This window comes from Lissotriton vulgaris, chromosome 10 (assembly GCF_964263255.1).
Source record: "Lissotriton vulgaris chromosome 10, aLisVul1.2, whole genome shotgun sequence".
Taxonomy (NCBI): Eukaryota; Metazoa; Chordata; class Amphibia; order Caudata; family Salamandridae; genus Lissotriton; species Lissotriton vulgaris.
Genome location: NC_141698.1, coordinates 124,686,030 through 124,710,824, shown reverse-complemented (window position 1 = coordinate 124,710,824; position 24,795 = coordinate 124,686,030). Strand labels below are relative to the sequence as shown.

The window sequence follows — 24,795 nt, the reverse complement described above, 5'->3', positions numbered from 1 at the left end:
TAAAATTGATGTTTCTCTCCCCTTTCTCTTTTTTTCTACCTTTCTCTCCCTCAGTTTTTTCTTTCTTTACTTCTTTCTCTTTCTTCTTCATGTTTTTTACACTATTATTCTATGCACAAGTGTAATTTTTGTTTATTGCATTATATCTTATATTTATATCAAATACGCTTCCTTTAAAACTAAAGAAAGCACTTTTCTGATGTAAAAAGCCAGGAGAGCTTTCAGCTACTATGTTAGCTGTCTATACATAATTATTCCATCCTAGTAGTAGATGCTCCCCTCTGGTGGGTTGGTCACTATCAGAGTTAGTGACCAGTATGCTTAGTCTTGGGGGCCCATGGTTTTATATAAATCATATATATGAAGTCTTCTCTCCCCCCTTCTATTGATACTTGGATGATTTTCGGTTGCATCACATCGAATTAGCCCTTAGAGAGTTATAAGTATTTTATTAAGTGACAACACATGCACATATAGGTTTGATGATAGTTTTCACTTCTTTTTCGCCCCTCTTACAAGTTTCGGTGGTAAAATAGTATCTATTAGCAAGTACTCTGAAGTTGGAACATTTGGGGATCTGGGAATATGCGGTTTAGAAGGCATGCATATTTGTAGGTAAGATGTAGACACGCCACACTTAATAACTTGATACCTTACACTTCTACATGTAGTGCCTACCACCCTCTCAGACACTCAGTCTTCTTTGTGTGACTTTTTTTAGCACTTTCGCAGTCTTACAATATTGGGTACCAGTGCCACTTACTAGACGTATCTACATAGAAACACTGAGATTGAAATCCTGACTGTGTACTGGACGCATTTAAACCCTACAAGGCCAGAATTAATGAGCTGTGGGTACCCTGATTGTCAGTACGAAGTATTTGTTTATTGCATTATATCTTTTGTTTATATCAAATAAGCTTCCGTTAAAACTAAAGAAAGCACTGTTCTAATGTAAAAAGCCAGGAGAGCTTTCAGCTACTATGTTAGCTTTCTATACATAACTATTCCATCCTAGTAGTAGATGCTCCCCTCTGGTGGGTTGATCGCTATCAGAGTTAGTGACCAGTATGCTTAGTCTTGGGGGCCCATGGTTTTGTATAAATCATATATATGAAGTCTTCTCTCTCCCCCTTCTATTGATACTTGGATGATTTTCGGTTGCATCACATTGAATTAGCCCTTAGAGACTTATAAGTATTTTATTAAGTGACGACGCATGCACATATAGGTTTGATTATAGTTTTCACTTCTTTTTTGCCCCTCTTACAAGTTTCTGTGGTAAAATAGTATCCATTCGCAAGTACTCTGAAGTTGGAACATCTGGGAACATGCGGTTTTGAAGGCATGCATATTGTAGGTAAGATGTAGGCACACCACACTTAATAACTTGATACCTTACACTCATACATGTAGTGCCTACCACCCTCTCAGACACTCAGTCTTCTTTGTGTGACATTTTTTAGCACTTTCGCAGTCTTACAATATTGGGTACCAGTGCCACTTACTAGACGTATCTACATAGAAACACTGAGATTGAATTCCTGACTGTGTAGTGGACGCATTTAAACCCTACAAGGCCGGAATTAACGAGCAGTGGGTACGCTGATGGTCAGTACAAAGTATTTGTGGGTTACTTCCTAGGATGGCATGGTGCTTCTTATGCTCTTATGCATCACAGCTGTTCTGTGCTAGAAACCATTGTCTAATTGTATATTGGTATATAAGCTAGCACAAGTAAGGCAGAACTTTCAAGCACGTATCATACAGTGGTAGTACATGGTCTATTGTCTCTAACACCTTTTACTTTATTGACGGCATGAGCATTGCTGGTTATTTTAACTTGCTTTGTATAAACCTTAAAGTATTATTACAATTTTTTCTGTAAAGAAATATATACTGTTCGGGCTGACCTTCTAGAAAGAAAATCTCTTCTGTTTATTCCTTTACAGATACCTCCCTCCCCGCCCACTCACCTCAAATAAAGGGGTGATCCTGATGAAGGTGAATATAAATTAAAAATCCCACCAAAACATGTGTTGACCTGTTTGTACCTTGCCCAACCCACACCACTACAACGGAGAGTTCTTTCATATATTGTCACCATTCAAACCAGCAGTGTATGTGATTTGTCGAGGAGGTCACGTATGAGATGAGAGTACGATAGTGGGTTGGTGTGCATGAGTTGAGAATGGTCAGGTGTGGTTGATTATAGGGAGTAGATTTTTTGTAATAATAGATACATGTTTTCTCATTGTTGCTTCCTTGTTAGTTTTTTTTTGTCAATTTGTTTTATTTGTATCACTCAATATGTCACCATGTGCGAAATATTGCACGATAGCATCTTTGGTGTATGTATGATCTCCTAATAAGTTTTAAATTTTGTAATTGTGTATTTTTAAATGGAAAAAGAAATTACCTTTCAAAAGCATATTAATATGTTGTTATAATTAAATAAAAGATAAATAATAGTATGCACGTTTTAATATTGTTAGTATTGATTAGCCTATGAAGCCTTACTAGAAAAAATACAGGTCGTGTAGGAGTTTTTCTAGCTATTCATTGATTTCCCCCCTTTCTCCTAGACCTAAAAGTATTCCTAGGGGGTACCCTTTTCTCGTTAGCAGAGGAGTAGTTTTTTAGCCGTTTATTATAAAAAATAACATGCCACTGTCATCTGTAAAAAGGACAGAGGAAGTCACCTTCAGGTTCTGTGGTCTTACAGAGGCACTAGGCATTAAGTCTTGTTCCTCTCTGTGATCTTAAAACTCTTTAGTGACCTGGAATATTCTCACAACAACCAGTATTTTATTCAGTGCACGATAATAAAAACAATATTACATGTATATGACACACATGGATAACTTGTCACTCGGAGTTTAATGCGGTTCAAAAGGGGGTGGTGATGGACGGAGCATCTGAACCAATGAAACACTCACACACAGTCAACAGATCTGCGTTTAATCCGTCACCGTTCTTTAGCCCACTCTGACACCCCAGTTCATGGCTATATACAATTCAGTCTGACCCTGTGCCTCATGGGAACAGTCCAGCCCGAACTGCCAAGCCATGCCTTCCCTGGACCGGATTCAAGCTTCCTAGGACCGGTTTCTGGCATAACAGCCGTCTTCAGCCAGGCTTGCTTGAATCCAGTGGCAAAGTGAGCAAGGGACTCACGTCTGAGCATACCCTGCCAACTTATGGAGAACAAAGCGGTACAAAAGGGAGTGGTGATGGACGGAGCATCTGAACTAATCAAACACTCACACCCAGCAGGGGCAGCTCTAGGCTCATGGCGGCCCTGGGCAGGGAGTGTAGGTAGGGGGCCCTGGAAGAGGCGGTCCGCCGGGGCGGAGCGCGGAGGCCAGTGAAGAGGGGGGGGGGGTGTCAGGGTGTTTGGAAGTGGAACAGAGCCGGAGGCCGCCAATCCCTGCCAGGGGCCGCCACGCAAAAATGTATCCATCCTCAGAGGATTCATATATTAAGGATATATATTGGCGTGGTGGCCCCTGGGGTTTGGTGGCCCTGTGCAGGTGCACAGCTTGCACATGCCTAAGGCCGCCCCTGCACCCAGTCAACAGATCTGGGTTTAATCTATCACCGTTCTTTAGCCCACTCTGCCACCCCAGTTCAGACATGGCTATATGCAAATCAGTCTGACCCTGTGCCTCATGGGAACAGTCCAGCCCGAACTGCCAAGCCATGCCTTCCCTGGACCGTATTCAAGCTTCCTAGGACCGGTTTCTGGCGTTTTTGGAGTTTAATAACAGATGCTTTACACGACAATCATTTTGTTCACCTTGAAAAGATAAAAGACTGAGCCAGCCCTGTCACGATCAGACTTGTGTCTTGTAAGTTATGGAGTCCACTGAGCACTGCAGCTGGTGCCCCACCCACTGGGCCATTGAACATTTCTGAATGTTGACGAATGTGTCTTGTTTACCGTCTTCTTCCTCCTACTAACCTCTGTCACCCCTCAAGCAATGGCATGTAGGCTGTTTAAAGCTTATGAAAAAAATTGCAGCTCCTTCAAGTTGGACAGCCAGGTAAAGCATCACCGCCTAGTACTTACAGAAAAAAGACCGTCACGAGCACAACAAGCAGAGTCCACGTTTCCATGGAGAGGTTTGGAAGAAAGTCCATGGCCATGGTGCCTGGTGGAGTCAGCGCTGCCTTTACCCTATCTGGCCTGCACCTGTCGTCTGAGGTGAATGCTGTTTTCATTGCTAGTGGCTCGTTCTATTAGTGCCCGTTTCTGTCACTGATTGGTCCACATGTAAACCAACTGCAAAGCTGTTTGTCTTCTGATATGCTAATTTCTCTCGTGCATTATTTCTAAACTAAACAGACCTGATTACACCAGCCGACGGGAACTGTTTGTTCCGGAAATGATCTGTCGTTTACAGTGATTTGAGTCAGTGGCGGTAGTTGCACCACTATTACATGTCTCTGCTTAACCCACGCCCCTAAAACAGCCAAACAACAACCAAAGTTTCGAAAGAGACAAATTAAGCAAACGATCAAACCAGCCTTCGTGCGAAGGTAGATGAAGAGGGGGTCTGATGTGGTTCCAAATGCTAAAGAAATGAGCCGCCAGCTAAACGGCCATGTAAATGTTATAGCAATTGTCACGTAAAAATATGATAACGTTTATTCTATGTTCAGTAATGCATATGCGAGGCAACAGCCTTTGGTCGAGTGCAAAAGATAGCATTTGAACCCTAGTTTTCTAGAAAAACTCGGTGCAATTCTTCCGTTGAATGATTTTGCCTTGTCTTTCTTTTAACACCAAGCACAATGTCTTGTGTTTCTTTCAGGAGTTAATTAACACTGAGTTAAATTAATACACACATTACTTGCTCTCTGGGGCGGAGCCTGGCGGACTGGTTGTGAGCATCTATGGCGAACAGCCTAGCCACATAACTTCATGGCATCTTCTAGGGCTTTAAGTAGGCCGGGTCATGCCGGTGCCCAACACCGTCAGTTCTAAAAAGCAGGTGCTGAGGCGGGTCCCTATCGGGCTCTCTACTTTTGCCATCACAATCAGGATGAAAAAAAGAAATCTTACTTCTGCCTTCTGCAGCAGTACCGCCCTTTACTGCCTCCCATGTAACTTCAGAGAAATTCGTTATACTTCTTTCAGTCTCATCATTTCAGAATGGAAGCATTTTCAATATCATATACAACGAAGGCATAGTTGTTGAATATTTATTTTATGCAACTAACAACCACTGGCAAAGTCAATAATCCTGGCTAGTTGCAGCTAGTTGTAATATATATCTGGATGTAATTATAGAAGCAGCAAAATACGAGTTCGGTGTCACACTTTGCTAAGCACAGATTTTTTTAGCTTAGGTGTTTTTAAGCCATGCCCTTAATTGCATCGGCCACGCCTCTTTAAGAGACCCCAGTTTTTTCATCCCACTTGAAGCCCTGCATCTTTCCAATAAATTCATCTGAATCTCTGCGGGGTGAATTAAGAAAATGCAGGAAGACTTAAACGCACCACTGCTGGCCCGAATTCCATCTTCTGAACAGGTGGGCGGCGGGACAGTTAGGGACTTGGATAACGAGGTGCGGGCACAAAAGCCTTGGCTCATTTTGGGCACCTCGATCTAAGATGACCGTATACTGAGCCAGAGCAAGGCATGTGGCTCGAGCCTTACGTCACCCTAAAAAGTCATTGTTTTCCGGCCCGTGGGTCGCGATCCATCAGGGCCGGACAAGCCGTAGCGGGCACCGGGCAATCCCCCTGTGCGCCGCACGGGTGGGGGCCGATTTTGGACCTCTGGGGGGCGATTTTGTTACAGGGCCCTGCAACAAAATCGGCCGAAAACCGGCCCCGCAAAGAGCTCGGCGGCACCCTCAACCCCCGCGGTGGGGCCAGACAAGCACTTTGCCGGGGCCGGATTTGGTTCCAAGGCCGGCCTGCAATCCACCGGAGGGTCACATGTGGATTTTTAGTGGATCACAAAAGTTAGAGCAATGAATAAAGATGTCCTTCAATTCTGTGTTTAACTTGTCACATTTGAGGTGATTCAAAGACAGGTCAAATGTTAGGCTGCTTTCGGTATTTTTAACATGCAGATTGGTATTTACTTTACTTTCTCTGGCTGCAAAGTGAGAGGTGTTTTTGAAGTAATCTATGTGACAATGTAACATGTTGTTTATTGCAATGCACAACAAAATGTAAATACCTGTAAATGAACTGTACGCATCCAGCAGTTAGGAAAGCAAAAATTAATCACTCTTTTGCTATTCTGAAGTGTGCTGGAAACAGATTTTAAAAGGATCAAAACAAATCAAGACACTTACTTTGTGATGCGCAAGTGATAAATATTCTCAGAACCTCGATTTCTGCATGCTATCATTTGTGTGCTACCTCATTTTATAAGTAGAACTGGATGTCTGTGTAAATATAGTGGCCATTTCAATGGAAAATGTGCTATCTGTAAATGACAATGTGCTACCTCATGATGCTTTACTTATATTCAAAATCGCCCGCCTCATGTCTATTATAGCTAAGTGGGTCATGAAAGTTTGACTTTCTAAAAAGTGAGGTGAGGTTCAAAAACATTTTGGGAAGCCCTGCTGTAAGTAAGAAACATGAAGCCAATTCAGAAAAATAATGGATGTTAAATAAAAAAAATTAAATAATTAAATTTTAAGACCCATACAATATCAATATTCTGTTCATATAGAGATTGCTTTCAAAGTTTTGCCATTTCATAGAGCTTTAGTAAAAGATGTTACTGTTCTTGGCAATCAGGTAACCGACCTCAGAAGACACTGCGTTGATGATGCCAGGATGTGAAGTGATGACCTCCACATAACGCACATGCATTAGTACCTAAAAGTTTGATTTATGAAAAAGTCTTGTAGTCACAAACCCTGCGATTCACAAAATCTCAGACTTGGCAATCACAAGATACTAGGTTTTAGTGTACAACATGTACATTGTGAGTCACAAAGGTTTTTGCATTTATCAATCTGAACATTGCAACACATGGAAATTTGGAAGGGGCATAAAAAGGATACCCCAGCTAGAAATCACATTTACATTTATCAGTGCATTTTAAAACTGTTAAAATTGCAAACTATTAGTACACTTAATTGCATGCACCTTTCACACTTCCCTCTTCCTTCAAACTGGACAGAGTCACAAGGTGTACTTTAGGAGTCGTAAAGACAATTCTGAAATGTAATGTACCTTTTGTGCATTTGCAAGATGGGCTCCTGTGGTTGCTAAAACTCTTATTTTTTGCAAATCAGAGACTTTGGAACCACAACATTTTTTTGTACATGTAGGTCCTAGTTCTGCAATTGAATGAATGGCAAATTTAACAGATTCATTTCCTTTGTTAAGGTAAAGCTGGTAAGGTATTCAATTGAATTCATCAATCTGTTTTCTGAAGTAATAAAATAACGACTTAGCAACTTCTTCCTGTGTGATGCACACTATCCCCAAAAGCAAGAATGATCTTGATGGAGCGGAAATGTAATTTTACTTGTAGGAGTGCATCATAATCACAGGTAGAACGCATCCGCATCTAATCTTGCACATTATGTTAAAATGAGGTGTTAAACTGTGAAACGTGTTAACGCAATTATGTGACGTGCTTAAGTTTATGAATAAGTATCATGGAGAATTAACATAGGAAATAAATGTAACTTTAAGAAAACTGTAACATGTAAAACTTGTGCTGTGAAGCTGACATTACTCACATATTAAATTTGCTTGACAAATGATATTTGCTATTAGTAGGTAAATGAATTAGTTGAAATGCTATAATGATTATGCAAATTGTATTGCTAAAAGTGGTACGTTCTTATTTTATCTAAAATCGTAGGCCTGAATTGCGAGTCCCTAAAAACTCTTGCTTTAGAATTAATAGTTGAAATTCATGTGCACTGCAGAATCAGTTCTTTCTCATTTTTCCATTGCAGATGGAGAAGCATTCTTTGGGAAAAGTAATGTCTTTGTTTTAGTAGCTAGGCAAGGAGAGAAGAAGGTACAATTACATGAATTACATGGGTTGGAGGTAATAAAGACAGAGACAGTTTCACACAGAAGGCATGACAGCCAAGGACAAATTGTTGGGAAGAAGGTACATGGACAACACAGAGCAAAAGTACGTTCAGAACTGCACTCAGTGTGGATTGTGTGATGTGAGGTGCATTATGGAAATGTTACCTGTGGATAACTGATTGTTGAAACTAGGGAAAGTGCCCACTTCTTTCTTGCTTTTGGACAGAGAGCATCTCAGAATGAGCTCTTTCTTTGTGTTAGGGGCTGTATGCTACTTGACCCATTGATGGTGGAGCGACTTCTTAGGAACACTCCATAGACTGACACCTTTTTTCCTTTCCATTGAAAATGCTTATGTAGGGATGTCACCTTAGAGGTAGAGTAGGGATAGATTAATGCTTTTTACTCATCAACCCTCGTTGCAGGGAAATTTAGAGTCATGCTTTTTAATTCTCTGTATCCTACTACTTGAATTGATAGTTCTGTTCATGCTGCAACATCTAAATTGGATGCGTAGATTTGGCTTCATGCTAATTCCTTTGTATTTCTACACCCTTATGTTAGGGTGTTTCTATGTCCAGGTATTTTTGGCTTTATATTAAACTAGAAGCCCATCGCGACGTTGTCCGGGTATGAATTGCTGCCGGCCAGTAGTATATTGTTTTGTAGGATTTCGTTTTGATAGCATTTCTTATCTGTGACAGGCCTGTGAAACGCTCCGATTCACAGTGCACTGCTGATGCACTAAAGAGTGCGCGTTCAGTAGTGTGTGAACTTGAGTTTCCCTACTTTATTTTTCCTTGCAATATTATATAGCGCAAACTCGACAACATGGCATGAGTATAATTTACATTACAGAAGAACACATTCATTTGTGGTAGGCACGGGGAGAAAAAGCGATTTGCCTGGAATCACAGGATGTTGAGCTGATGCCGAGATTCAAACGTAGATCCCCAGCTCTAAAGTTCGCAATTCTAGAACTTGTGGCGGGAGGTGTGTCTAAAAGTGAATGTCGGTGCTGGCCATCAATGAGAGAGACCTGTGCATTTTTCAAATGGGTGGTGAAAAAATATGAGTATGTTGCTGGAGATGTGGGCCGCCGTGCCACCAATGTATTTACCGGGGAGGGTAAACACCCATTACTCCGCAACTTTCCTTCCGCATACCATCACTCCGCATACTTTCATTACGAAAGTACCATGACTTCGCAATGCCATTATAACGGATGGCATTACATTTTATATGCTTTTACCAGGCATACATTTACAACGAAATTCGTTGTAAATGCATGAATGGTAAAAGTATGGGTTTTTTTGTAATGTTTGGATAAGGTAAGTATGGGTATAGGGGTATATGTTTTGGGGTACTGAGGTATATGTTTTGGGGTGTTTGGGTATTTTAAGGGTTCAGATATAATTTTTGGTTATGGGGTACAGGGGTAGTTTTAGGGTTTAGGGATAGGTATGGGTTTTGGGGTACAGGGGTATTTTTAGGGTTCAGGGCTAGGTTTGGGTTTTGGGGTATAGGGGTATTTTTAGGGTTCAGGGGTAGGTTTGGGTTGTGTGGTACAGGGGTATTTTAAGGGTTCAGGGCTAGGTTTGGGTTTTGGGGTACGGGGTATTTTTAGGGTTCAGGGCTAGGTTTGGGTTTTGGGGTACAGGGGTATTTTAGGGTTCAGGGGTAGGTTTGGGTTTTGGGGTACAGGGTTATTTTTAGTGTTCAGGGCTAGGTTTGGGTTTTGGGGTACAGGGGTATTTTTAGGGTTCAGGGGTAGGTTTGGGTTTTGGGGTACAGGGGTATTTTAAGGGTTCAGGGCTAGGTTTGGGTTTTGGGGTACAGGGGTATCTTAGGGTTCAGGGGTAGGTTTGGGTTTTGGGGTACAGTGGTATTTTTAGGGGTCAGGGCTAGGTTTGGGTTTTGGGGTACATGGGTATTTATAGGGTTCAGGGGTACTTTTAGGGTTTAGGGATAGGTTTGGGTTTTGGGGTACAGGGTATATTTATAGGGTTAAGATGGGTTAGTGTTTAAGGGTGTTGGTTATTTTAAGGAGTAAGGGTGGGTTATGATTATGGGGTGCAGGGGTATTTAAAGGGAGCAGGGTGGGATTAGCACACAATATGAGACATGGCATGAAGGGCGGAACGTACCACACGCCCCCAGCAAACGCCCACAAATGTATAAGGATGGCGTCTGCATAGCCTATGTCCTTCTGCTGCAACTGCCCTTTCCAACGCTGTATTGGGTGTTGTGATTGGTGATGTGGTTCCTGAAATTACCCGCCTCAAAGGTTTGGGCTCTCTCTTTATTATATTAGTATGGATTCATTAGTTGTTCATGGATTGTTATGCGGTAAAGGAGAATTGTTGGCTAATTGATTATGTACTAACCATTTTCTCTCTTTTACATTTTCATGATGTGAAAAAGAACCATCTGAGTGTGTCTCAAGAACAGGACTAGAACTGATGGGTTCGGCCCTTTCAGTTGGTATTAGGGAAGGAAGGTTCGCACATGAAGCAAGGGGAGAATCTAAAAGTAGTCCAGAATAAGTGGAACTTAGAACCCCAAAGCCCCAAACTAGAGCCCAATGACTGAAAACAGAAGGGGAGGGAACCTGCGACAACGGAGTTCGATGATGCGGCAAAATCAGAGACGGAAGAAGGAGTGAGCATCAACAGGGTGTATGTAGTATGTATTATGTTAGACTGCAGGAATGGTTTGATTGTGTGATGTCTTGCGGAGTTGGTGTGAGAGTTGAGTGGATGTGGTTTCGGGTCCGACGTAGCCCAAGGGTTGAGATTTGAGTTGCAGGTCCCGAAGTGGCCTAAGATCCCAGGCAATAGTAATAGGTGTAGAAGTCACAGAGAATGTGATTGTCTGACCAAAGAATTGAGGAGTTGTCGTGAGACGTCATCAGCAGTTCCTCCTAAGACAGGGAACCTTGTATGAATGGGACGTATGGGAATCAAGAGTTAACTATACTGATTCGGGTGTGCCACGCTGGTCAAGGGCTGCCGTGTGTGAATGTTTTCAGTGATTGAATTCTATTGATCTGTTAGAGTGGCAGACAAATACGGATGTAAGGCGATTGTGTGAGCGAATCCATATGGAGAAATTGGGAAGGAGTGTGAGCCGCTGCGAGGAGTGAGAGTAACGGCAGGTTGTGCTGATAAGCTGGTTGGTGTAGCACAGCACTGGGATTGATTGCCAGTCATCGGGAAGTCTGTGGTTGAAAAGGCATTGTTCTATCAGATTGCCTTTTCTGAAATCATGCATGCTTCAGGGTGTTATGGGATTTCTTCAGAGGTGATGAAGGGGTTTACACTCGAGTGGGAGAATAGAGGCACCACCCGGGGATACTCCACCACATTATATGGTGACAAAAGTTGGGCTCCACACTATAATTTGGCTTCAACAGTGGCACAAAACACTGAAAAGGAGGGTGAATTGTCATTTTCACACTTTGGTACATTCAGATTGGATGGGTTGAATCAGCTTAGGCGAATGATGTTTGCGATGCGACCATTGCCTAGACCTACGCAGTTTGAATCTTTAGATGCATGGATGTATGCAGCTCATGCTAAGCAGAGAGAGAAATATCAAGGAGGATAAAAAAACTGTGAAAGTGTATCACGATGCACAGTAGGACATGAGACTTAAGAGGTAGAGAGTGGATATCATTGAGGGAGAGAGGTTGTACCTAATGTTGGTAGGAGATGTTGGACCACAGGATAGGAGTCGAAGGACAAATGGGAGTGACAGCAGTGATAATGAAGACAGCTTGTTGGATGGGTTGTTGGCTGAGCATCTGCCACCTTAGAGGCCACATATGGGTGAAGGGGGACGAAGCACTGAAGCCACAGAGAATGCGAGGAGCGTATCAGCCCCAGTAGCTCCTAAATCAGGGGTCGAGGGAATAATATCAACAGGAGTACGGGGCGGGAGTGCCCACCTCGGGAGGTATGGAACAGAGTAGTGTTAGCGCTACTTCAAGGTTGCCGAAACCTCTTACAGTACCGGTTACCACTGGTCCTGTCATTCCTGTTTATGACATAAGCCCAGTGGGAAACTTTGGTCAGGAACATTTCATACAGGCTGTAGAGACTGATTTGGGAAGAACAGGGAGCGCAAATGGGAATTGTCATCCTTTAGTGCCTATGGAATCCAGTACCCCTTCAGTGGCTACTACCAACCCTTCCGGAGTACGGATTGGCTTCAGTACATACAGTCTATACCCATGGTATGCACTAGTTAGATCTGTGAATCTGGGAAACTCCTGTGAGAGGGTCAAGTAGTATGACTCAAGAAGCAAGCACAAGTCAGAGAACCCCTGAAAATCAGCATGTTCTAGATGTTGCGGACTTAGAGTCGTGGCCGAGGGGTCACAATAACAACATCGAGAGTCAGAATAGTGGGTCGAGTCAGGGAACCATCAAGGCTGCAATGAAGGCGAAGTTAGGGGATGAGGTGAGGAGGAGGGCTGAATTTGAGGAAATCATCTGTGGGAATTTACCTTCAGCTAGAATAGAGACCTATGAGCGAGATATCATGTTGTTTGTGGCTAAGGATGCCACCAAAAGGATGAAATTAGCACAAGAGAAGCTGTCATAGTTGGCTCAAAGGTATCGAGTAGACTTATCCCTGATGAAGGTATTGCAGGGAAATCAAAGGCTTACTTACAGTGACCCAGAGTTGGACGAAAAGAGAGTGACTAGATTGAAGACACACATTCGGGAAGTGGTAATTGGAATAAGGGCTTAGAGTATGCTGGATAAGAGGGAGAAGCAATGGTCAAAGAAGAAGAGCGTATGAAAGGCGACAGGAGAAACATCAACTCCAGGAGGGGTAACACAGCGAGTAGAGGCCTATCCATTATGGGAAGTGCATAGTGGAGGATACAGGCATGTTCCTTGGAGTCGGGGTGACCTTGCTGCCTTCACAAATGATTTCCCCAGGTTAGGAGAGAAACCTGCTGAGCGGTACAAACAAGTTGATCTCTTTGTTAAGATCTCGAAAGTGCTGTGGATTGACCTTAACACCTTGTTCGAAATTGTGGTTCCTAGTGATCTATGGTCTCCTTGTAAGACAGATGTTGAGTGGCCTAGTTCTGAACCAGAGAGGGACTCAATAACTCATGGCCCTTCGCCGATGGTCATGAAGAAGTACAATCAGGTGATCACATGGTTGTTGTCAAAAATAGCCTCACAGGACATCGATTGGGTTAAGATAGACTGAATGACCCAGGAACCTAAAGAGTCGGTACATGCTTATTATGAAAGACTGTTACAGGCCTTCAAGCAGTATAGTGGGTTGGATACACTTGACCCCAAAGACATGGGACAATATGTGTCAAATTCATGACTGGGTTGCGGTCGGAGATCTGCCTCATGATCAAACAGCATCTAATCTGTTGGCAAAACAAGTCCCTAGACGAAATCTTATGGTATGCCAGGCATTGCAGTGATGAGGTGGCATCCAAGCATAGGAGGATAAAGGAGAAACTGATGTTGGTCCAAATGCGCAATGCCCAGAAGGGAGAGTCCATGCAGGCAATGATGGAAACTTCAACTCACTGTCAGGGAATGCCCCAGGATGTGTACAAGTACAATCAGTTGCAGGGTCGACGGGTCAGGGAAGAGGAAGGAGTATTTCTATAAATACAGAGACAGGAGTAGAAGTTGCAAACCTGAAAAAGACCACTGCCAGACATTTTTGTCACAAGATTGGGCATTTGGAAGCATGAGTGTCGCCTTAATCCTTCAAATCAAGAGTAGGGAAGTGATCTGGTGCAAATGGCAGATGGCATAAATCAGTTACAGACAGGGGCCGGTGTTCTGTGGTGAAGCCTGCTACCTTGTTACCTATTCCAAATACTGATAGGGAACAATCTGAAGACCATGACTGTTTGGATGTCACTGAGCTTTGTATGAAGCCGAGACCTGACATTGTTGATAAGCCAATGCCTGATTAAGTCCTTTTTGTTGATTGTTTATGCTTAAGAGACAATGAAGGTAACTTGAGATCAGCGGTTGCTGTGTGTACCATCTCTGACATGGTGGAAGCTGCCTGGTTGGAGGGAATACACTCCGCACAAGTAGCCGAAATCATTGCCTTGACCCGTCCATGCCTAATTTCTGATCAATTACGCGTCACATTCTAAACCGATGGTCAGTATGGTTTCAGTGTGGTTCATGATTTTGGACAACTATGGTCGCAGAGAGGGTTTCTAACGCCATCTAAGTCCCCTATGCAAAATGATGAGTGTGTGAGACAACTGCTGGAAGCCTTACAATTGCCACGAGAAGTGGCTGTCGGTAAATGCGCTGTCCATGGAAAGGGAAAATATTTTGTCACTATCGGAAATAGGTACACAGACGTAGTTCCATAATATTGTGCTTTTAATGCATGTGTTTTTAAAGGGGAATATACTGGAGAGAGTACCGAAAAACCGAACTCAACATGATGCCAGCAGCAGCTGACACGTGGGATGAAGTGAGGCATTTGCAAATGAAAGTCACAGAGGAGGAACACATGGGTTGGATCAGAAAAGGCTGTGAAAAAGGGACAGATGATATTTGGGTATCCGCTGATGGTAGGGTAGTATTACTAGATTGTCAGTTACACCCAATGGTGAGGCAAATTCACAGAGCAGCTCACATGGAAGAGATGCAATGGTGAGACTGATCAGAATGACGTTGTTCAATCCTAGGTTTTGAGTAATAGCAGAAGCTGTGTGTCAACGGTATGTCCCGTGCCAACAGATGAATGCGGGGAAGTAGACTGTTGTTGCCTTGAGTCATATTGGCAGTTAAAGGAGTCCCGTGAATTGGATTCAAATGTTTTTTTTAGATGCCTGTGTGTAATGGACTGAGATACATTCTGGTTGTTGTGTGCATCTTTTCTCGATGGGTCGAAGCCTGCCCGATTTGTAGATGTGATAGTCTTACAGTAGCTAAGTTGTTGCTAAGGGAAGTAATTCCTAGATTCAGGAATCCAACTACATGAAGTTGTTGTGCACCGCCTTGAATGTGGATCAAAGACTGCATTGTAGCGACAGGCCAAAGGCATCTGTAATGGTGGAGCAGGTCAACGGTACCCTGAAATCGAGGTTGCCTAAACTGTGTGCTTCAACATATTTGAATTGGCCTGATATGTTGCCTCTATTGCTAATGAGTCTGTGCAGCAATCCTGACAGGAGAACTGGTTTGTCGCCACATGAGATACTTATGGTAAGAGTAGTGCGCTTGCATGCCATGCCTGCCATACCTGCTACCGCATTAGTGAACATCACCGATTATTTGGCCCTTGACTACTGTAAAGGATTGGCCGAATTGGTTCGTTCTGTGTCCCATCAGGTTGAAGAAGCGACTTCACAGACTGCAAAGGCCCTGTACCACGACCTGAACCTGGGAAATCGGGTTCTCATCAAATTGCATGCGAGGAAAAACTGTCTTGATTCTCGTCGGCGTGGCCATATCAAGTGATACTGGTGACTACGACTGCTGTGAATTGTGTCGGAGTGCCGAATTGGGCCCATGTCTCTCACACCCGACCAGTCTTAGGTCCATCTGATGAAACAGCTCCTCTCCCAGAAGAACTTCCAACAGTAACCGAGGGGTTACGGGAGAGGGCAAGCCAAGCTGTAGAGGTACCTGAAGAGGCTGGAAACACACCAATTCAATCGGAGAGGTCAAGCTACACAAGATCCTGGTATAGACTTTGAGGGAGATGGTAACATTGCAAGTAACAGAGAGTCTGACTGAGTGGAAGAGACTGGTTTGACAAGTGGTTGTGTGCAGTTAAGGAAGAAATATGCTCCAGGTGAGACCTGGGCAGAGAGGCAGAATAGAAGGAATCTGAGACTCGCCTCTGAAAGAAAACTTGCACCAATAAATGACTCATCAGAGTCTGATCTGAGTGAAACTGTGTGGAACACAGAGAGTGAAAGATGATCCAGGAGAGCTTGAGTGCCTTGTTGGAGATATTTCTCTTCCAAGGGGACTTATCTGTTTTCAAATGCACGGAAGAGTGATGTCCCAGATTTCGATACTGATTGTCGCGATCTTGCTGAGAGTTCCTGGCATTGAATCCAATGCACTTCTGTCGTTGATGTTTCTGTTCCCACCAAACGCTAAGTGGCTCACAGACTCTGAATCTTGAACACATCAAATTCCCAAGCTTTTGGGCACCTCAGACTCCTCAAGAGATTGCAGCACGAGAGATGAACTGTTACCGCGTGTTACTGAGGAGGTCGGCTCTGATTTGATTAGGGATATGAGCTGAACTTTAACTGTACATAATTATTGAAAAAGATAACCTAGGCCTAAGTGTAAGAAGAGTAAACTTAGGGGTTTCATCTAGAAGGAGAAGAAAGAGGGCCAAGGAGGTCTCCCAAGCTGTGTAAATATTGTAATGTAGAGATATTTTGAAAGGAACTTTCCAAGATTTCAAAAGTTGTGCAAGAACCATGTCATACGTAAAGAAGGCAGAGAAAAGAGACTCTAAAGTGTTGGTGCTCTTTCGAACTGTGATCCGAGCTACTCAAAGATGGAGTCTAGAAATTCGAATTGTAGGCACAAATGTGTTATAGATGCACTCATTGTAGGGGTAGTTATAGCAACAGCTGTAGTCATTATAGAGTCAATTTTGAGTCAATCTGAAAACAAGGAGCATGGGGTGGGGGTACATCGGACATCCACAGCTGCCACTGCTTGCTACTTCAATAGAGGGTACACCAAGATCTGAGAAAGGCTTAATAGAGCAAACTAGTCGCTTTCTTCATGTAGACCAGGGGTCTCCAAACCGGTCCTGAAGGGCCGGATCCATGCCAGATTTTTAAAATTACTACATGTATCTCAATGGGGATATCCAAAAAATCTGGAATGGATCCGGCCCTCCAGGACCGGTTTGGAGACCCCTGATGTAGACCTATCATAGTAGGATTATACATTGAATGCTTCTTCTAAGTCGCTGTACGAGTATGTTGACACTACGGAAGCAAGAGATTACCATGTGTGTATGTAATTGTCTGCCTCAGTCCAGGAGGGCCTTTTGGTATTAGATGTAGTCTACTCCTTTGTAAGTTTTATGGAAAAGGCCATTATGAGTACTCCTTTTCAAAATATGACATGGTACTTTCAGAAATTCCTGTATACAAACATCTGAATAAATACAATTACTATAAGAGAGTAGAAAGAATGGAAAATTACTTCTCACCCACAGTGACACTAGACACTGCTTACGTGCATAGACATAATTTAACCCCTTCGATGCTTATGACGGAACGGTTCCGTCATCAGCGTCGGTTGGGCTGTGCTGATGACGGAACCGTTCCGTCATGACCACACCCGTTTTTCGAATCTTCAGCGCAGCGCGAAAATTCGCGCCTCGCTGAAGAGGTTAACATGCGCACTAACATACATAGAAAAGAAATGTGTAGATCAAGTAGAAGATAGAAGATTTTCCTTCAGGGAAAAAGAGAGAATGATGGAAAGACTGCTGGTCTGTGATCATGAGAATTTGAAGCAAATGGAGGAGGAGTTCAAACAGAGAAGACTAGCTACAACATCCGTTTTGATCGGTATTCTCTGCAGGGATGTTTTGAAGGGTTTTATGATGACTCAACATCATCAGAGGGAAGAACTGATGGAGTGAAAATTTCATTTTACGTGTAGAACGCATCTGCATATAATCTTGCAAATTATGTTAACATGAGGTGTTAGAATTGTGAAACGTATTAACACAATTATGTGAAGTGCTTTAGTTTATGGATTAGTGTCATGGAGAATTAACGTAGGAAATAAATGTAACTAGCAGAAAACGTAAACATGTCAAACTCGAGCTGTGAAGCTGACACTACTCACATATTAAATGTGTTAGCCAAATGATATTTCCTATTAGTATGTAAATGTATTATTTCAAATGCTCTAATGATTATGCAAATTGTATAGCTGATAGTGGCATGTTCTTATGTTAGCTAAAATCATAGGCCTGAAATGCAAGTCCCTGAAAATGCTTGCTTTAGAATTAATAGTTGAATTTAATGTGCACTGCAGAATCCGTTATTTCACATGTTTCCATTGCAGGTGGAGAAGCATTCTTTAGAAAAAGTAATGTTTTAGTAGCTAGGCAAGGAGAGAAGAAGGTACAATTACATGGGCTGGAGGTAATAAAGACAGAGACGGTTTCACCCAGGAGATGGCATGGGAGCCAAGGACAAATTGTTGCGAGGAAGGTACATTGACAGCACTGTGGAAAAGTACATCCAGAACTGCACCCAGAGAGGATGACATGATGTGAGGTGCATTATGGGAATGTTACCTGTGGATAAGTGATTGTTGAAACTAGGGAAAGGGCCCACTTCTTTCTTGTTTTTGGAGAGAGAGCATCTCAGAACGAGCTCTTTCTTTGCGATTGTCGGCTTTATGCTACTTGACCCATTGATGGTGGAGCAATTTCTTAGGAAGACTCCACGCACTGACACATTTTTTCTTTCCATTGAAAATGCTTACATAGGGATGTCACCTTAGAGCTAGAGTAGGGATAGGTTATTTTTTTTTACTCATCAACCCTTAATGAAGGGAAATTTAGACTCATGCTTCTTGATTTACTATATCCGACTTATTGAATTGATAGTTCTGCTCATGCTGCACGGTCTAAATTAAATGCGTAGATTTGGCTTCATGCTAATTCCTTTGTATTTCTACACCCTCGTGCCGAGGTGTCTCTATGTCCAGTTATTTTTGGCTTTATATTAAATTAACTAATCATATTTAGTTATGCGTTAATTATTATGTAGTAAAGAAGAATTGTTGGCTAATTGATTGTGCATTAACGATTTTCTCCCCTTTACACTTTCATGCTGCAAAAAAGAACCATCAGAGTATGTCTCTCCTCAGAGCACAGTATGAAATTCTAATCATTGGCCAAAGATCATCTTCAGATCACTAATACAACAAAGGCCCAGAGTTGTAATCTTTTGTGGTTAACTGAGCTGATTTTTTTACCCCAGAATACTGAAGCGTTTGGCTAAACACCACAGCTAAGAAAGGAGGTAGGGTGGCTGTGATTCACAAGAACTACACCAGCCACAAACAATGATAAACTATTTCTATTAGACTTTGAATGTCTTCTACTTAAATCTGAATTGATAGCCCTCATGTGTAACCTTATAAATATCATATGTGACTCAACAAGGGATAATACCCTATTTTTCAAGTCGTGCATGAACATTCAAAGCCCTCATGAAATGCATTTCTCAAATAACATATTTGCAGGTAATTTCAAACTCCACTCTGGTGATTTTATTACAACTATCTTCTCTTCTCTGCTTTTTCTCTCTGAAATAAGACTCTACTACAAGATAGTATTGTAACAATCCATAAGTAAGGTACATATGATGCTTGATTATCTTCAAAGGTGCCCACATTTGAGATGATGATTTCACACATTACGTGAAAGCATAAGGCTTGGCACACAAAAGCTTTTATATGGACGTGGGGTGTACTCACATTTGGAGGCCATAATCAGCTCTCTGGGCTTCTGCCAGGAGCAATTGACTAAATCCTGTAGAAAGTAAATTAGGCCTTGGCAAGTGTTTATCTTCAAATTTTGAAAATGCTACTCTTTTTAAATCATCTTCAGTTTCTTCATTAAAAACTTTTTTGAAAAAGAAACCATGTTGTCTATAAACATTGAAAACACTGAATTCAATGAACAGTTTTGAGATACCATGAGATATTTTACTCAAGTATTATGAAATATGTTCTTATATTTTTGAAAACAATATTTTACAGATAAACATGGGAAAAGTGGATAGCTGAGCACTGCCATTACAAAGGCAAGACGCATTGGCTTTCATGGCCAGACTGGTCTTACCAGGCACCAGGCAATTTACCAGTGGCTGATGCCCTGGAGGCAGGGTTTTTCTTGGCCTGGGACTTCCTCTCACTCTAAACCACACAAACGTCTGCTCAGGCTTTTGGCACTGCTTTTTATTTGTTGCTGTTATTCTGAGGATCTGACTTGGCGCTGTGCCTAGTACCTGTGCAGTCCCTCTGAATAACAGCTTCAAACACAAATACAAATTGAACTAGTGTGCTGTTCTGATGTGCAGTTTGTATACCAGACAGCATTGTGTGGTGTGCGCTCTAGTCTATGAGCGTGTACGCGATGACGCGTCACGCCATAGACTGGAGCGGAAGGCGCGAGCATGCGCAGCAGGCACGGAGTGAAGGCGCGAACGGGGAAAACGACAGTTGGTGACCGGAGCTTGTGGTGAATAGACGCTCGGCGCCCTAAGCTTATGATAACTTTGATAATATATAATAAAGCAGTTCTTCACCTACTGAGGCTCAGAGCATTGAGTGTGGGGGCAAGGAAGGAACATTATACATTGTGGTCATTTGGAGGCGACATGCCTGCTGTCAAAGATCCTCTCTTCTTGCTAATGCCACTACACTCCAGTGGCTGATGTCTACGTCACACGTACAATGTGGTTATCAATCATTGTGTGATGCCAACCCTTGCCAAGTGAGGTAACATTATGCTGGAACTGCCAGTATAACTGAATCTGTTGCATTGGCCACAAAGTAAGATAGTGTAAACTATTTAAAAAAAGGTCTGTATGCATGCATATATGAATTTCTGTATCCTTCTTTCTCAGGCAGACATGCTCTGAACTTCTACAACTCCTGTGAGAGTTGCATTACACGGCTGGCATTTCACTTGCTTCTGTGCATAATTTCTTTTACCACCAAAAAATCTTGATATGTTGAAAACAACTGCAGCTGGAACACTTTACCTGTTGCAACCAACAGGGCAGATCAGTGCTTAATTTGATCCGGTGGTTTCCGGTGCTCGGCACCGGCACTTAATTGGCAACACCGATACTTATGACAGCCTACCACATGGTGGTGCCCTTTTGTCTAAATTAAAGATGAGCACACAACAGTTGTTTATTAATTAAATAAACATTTGAAAGGACTAATACCTGCAGCACAAGCCATTCGCATAGATTTGGGGGCCTGGAATAGTCTGAATTGTCACTTTAGTAGGAGTGCAATGGTTAGTTGTAGTGTTGGAATTGTCACTGCCAGGGCTGGCAGGGGAATGGGCGGAGCAAGCAGCAGTGGCATCCTGAGGAGGGCACTGGCCCTTTATTTTTTACAAATTAAGCACTGGGGCAGATTGTGCCTTTCAGCCATCCGCTGTTGTAATAGCTCCCCCGACTCAGCAGCACAATCATTGTCGGCATTAGCACTTAGGGGACGAATGCAATGTTGTTCAGAAAGCATTCCGACTGAATCAGTTCCGGAATGCTTTCCAAATAACTCGGATCTGGGGAGTCCGATCAAGCGATTTGGATGCAAACAGATGCTTCCGGATACGAGATGGTCGGACTCCCCTTGAGTTCTATGGGAGCCTGTTTTCTGAACACAGGCTCCCATTAAAGGGGTGGCTGGGAAAAAGCTTGCACCCTGTGGCGGGCACTCCATGGTGCCTGCCAAGCTGTGCATGGTGGGGGTGAGGGGACCCATGGGTACCCCCACGGGCCTAATTCAGAGGGCCCCCGGTGAAGAGGGACTTTCTATGGGCCCAAAAAGACAGATTTCGGCAGACACTTTATTCAGGAGATAACAAATTGTAACAGCTGTTCGAATCGGACATCATACTCGCTCGCTCCGAAACCAAGTCCATAGAGCTGTACGATTCGGCTGCAAAAGACGTGACCTGTCTGAATGCCTTTCGGAACCTATTCGGACTGCCCTAATGCTTTCCAGGCATTGGAATCAGTAATTGGGAAGTGTGTATGATTCAGTTGGAAACAAGGGTTCTGGATCGGATTTGGCAAACAGGAATCTGATTCGAAGTCCTTCCAAACGACATCGGAATCAACCCCTTAGTATGGAAGGGATTGAGGGAGAAATAAAACATTTAAAATTATGTCTACAATGAACTGAGTTTTTTTGGGGTAGGGGGTGGCTGATGATGCCATCAATAGCTCTGCGTCTGACACAGTTGCAATGGCGTTTCTTAAAATGCATTAATGTACAAGCTAGATTGTACAATTAATTTAGGGGTACTCATTTCATCGATCTGAGAAGCATGAGAGGCTGAGTGTACACTGTCAATAATATTTTAACTTCTGGACATTAAGTTTACAAAAAAGATCTCCTTTACCGTATTATGGGTAGTTGAGTGTTTTTAAATAGAAAATGTTGTTTGTGACATTATATAAACATATGAAGGGTAAGGAGAGAGATTTAGTTCCAGAATTACTGCTTGTCTCAGGGCTTAAGTTATGAATAATGGTAGTTACATCTCCGTAGAATGGGTTATTCCAGAAGGGGTCAAGGAAATGGAGGTAGGGAAAGAGAAGAGGCAGGACACAAGAAGAGACTGGAAGTAAACTCTAGGGGTGCAGAATGAGACAACCATAGTAAGGTAACAGAGACAACAAGGGTGAGAGGACGGAGAATGACGGGAAACATGGCGGCCGCTGGTTAAGCGGCCGTAGTGCTCCGTAACGAGCTCCCGGTGGAGATCCTCGGTTAAACAAGGAAATGCAGAATAACGTCTGCACACTTTCCGATAGCTGAGACCTGGCATAAACGGCCGTTTTTTTTTCTCTCACCGAATCGAACCGGAGGCTTTTTGTCACGGGGGATGTTCTCCCGGTTCATCGAGTCTGAGGCTGTTTCGAAGTCGCCGTCAGTCCGCTCTCTGTTCGAGTGCAGAGCTGAAGCTGAGGGCGGGGTGAGCGTGGGCTGCCGTCGGCTGTTTGGCAGCATTGAACTCTGTCCTGAAAGCAGTATTGCTTTGGAAACACCAGCAATTTTACAGTGGCAGGAGCAAGAGCTTTGGAAGCATTTACAGCGTGAGATAAGTAATCTGGGTATTAATCTCAAGGAAGTCTCTAAAGCGGTAAGCCTTTTTTTTGGGGAACAGTGGCCCCTCATACAGTACTGGGATCTTTCTGGGAGGTTTCTGCAGCCACAGTTATTTGAATTAACTGGTGTATTTAAACATCCTGAGCAATTACATCTTCCACTACTCCGTATACAGTTAGCAGCGCTGGAGCTGAGGAGAGGGAGGCTGCTTAGAAGTCTGGGGCAGCCACACCACGCAGTGACTTCGGATAAAATCCTGCATAAACCCCCAGAACTTGCATCTAAACAGCTGCAAGTACAGCCATTTCATATTCCTGTACCTGCAGTATCTCCGGACCTGGAAGCTGTAGAGGGGGCAGACAAGGGGAGTTTAATTTCTTCTGACCCCTATATTACAACCTTGGCAGGACAAGGGGTGCCAATAAAAGTATCAGTCACTTCCGATACTATCCCAAAAATACAGGCCCCTCTCAGTAAGACTAAAGGTACCAATAAAAGAGGGCGGAAGAAGAAAATTGCTTTGTTAGATGATAAGGTTGAGATATCAGCTGTATCTAGTGGGTTGGGTGACTATACCCCCGCAGTTGAAAATAAAAAGTCCTCCTCTTACCTAAACACAGAGGTCAAAGGAAGAGGCACCAAATATGGTTTGAAGTCCAAAAATAAGACAAAATCTAAGACGCAGGAAAACAACAGATCTGAGAAAAAAGCTAAGATTACCCCTTCCCTACGATCCTACTTCAAAGTCATTCCCCAAATACTACATCTACCAGGGGATCACGCTATGTCAGCTGGCTCTGAAGTGGTAACTTCTTCCCAAATGGATAAGATGTCTCTGGCACAGGATTCTGTCCTTATAGACGCAATAAAGGTTATGGATCAAAGAACAGAAGAAGGGGGCATAGAACATGAAGCTAGAGGTTTATGCCTACAAGATGGAGTAAGAGACGGAGATAACGAAGGAGGATCAGGCTCACAATCTTCGTCAGCCCGGGTGGAGGTGATATCAGGCCCCATATTACAAGACTCAGAAGATTTGTCTGATATTGAGGTACCTCTCGGCAGCTTTAATGAAGCCGGAGCCGGAGCAATTGGGGGAGATCTTCCCAATCAAATGAACTATTCTCTAGACTCCCTCACTGATCAAACCAAGTTTGCAGACAATGGTGACATAACGCCAGCTGCTATACTAGGTATGTTTTCAGCCCTCACGTTAGAAATAAGGAAGGGCTTTGCAGAGTCTTCAGCAAACTTAGCTGCGCATCAAGCAGAAATAAGAAGCTACTGCGAATCCCTAGAAAATAAAATTGAGGGACTTACTATAAGAACGGGAGTACTGGAGGAGACTACAGGAACACTCTCAATGTACTTGGACCAGGCTAAAGTAGACATTCAGAAGCTCTCCAGAGAGGAGCAAGCGCTCAGTGATAGGATGGAGACCTTGGAAAACAACGCGAGGAGGGGGAACCTACGAATCTTGAATGTGCCCGAAGGTTCAGAGGGCTCAGACTTAAAACAATATATAACAGGCTTGTTAAAAGAGTCCCTGAATTTAGACCTCTCTATGGAAGAAATAGCACTGGACATTCAAAGAATCCACAGGGATCCCTTTAGACAAAATCCCCAGAGATCCAAACCCCGTAAAATTCTTGTAAATTTTCACACATATGTTCTGAAAGAACGAATTCTTAATCTTGCTCTAAAGCAAAAATCGCTGGTTGCAAAGGGGGTTACTTTCCTAATAAGGTCTGATCTCTCAAGAATTACCCTGGAGAAACAATGGGAGTTTGGGAGGCGCCTGGAAGCGTTCAGAGCAGTGGGTGCCTCAGCTCAATTAACATTCCCTGCTGGTATGAAAATAATGTATAATAATAAAAT

At 43.0% G+C, this 24,795-nt stretch overlaps 1 protein-coding gene across 2 annotated transcripts in view; it reads right to left on the bottom strand.

The window, feature by feature from the left end:
- LOC147684820 (cytochrome P450 3A21-like) overlaps positions 1–24,795 on the bottom strand; it is a 265,486-nt gene that overhangs the window by 197,577 nt on the left and 43,114 nt on the right. Inside the window, exon 1 of one of the 2 annotated variants that reach the window (XM_086940694.1) lies at positions 4,073–4,371. The exons of the other annotated variant lie outside the window; for it this stretch is intronic. Within the exon in view, the coding sequence (XP_086796820.1) occupies positions 4,073–4,224 (152 nt within the window). The 5' untranslated portion in view covers positions 4,225–4,371. Of the gene's footprint in view, positions 1–4,072; positions 4,372–24,795 lie in introns of those variants that run through there. 2 annotated transcript variants of the gene reach the window in all.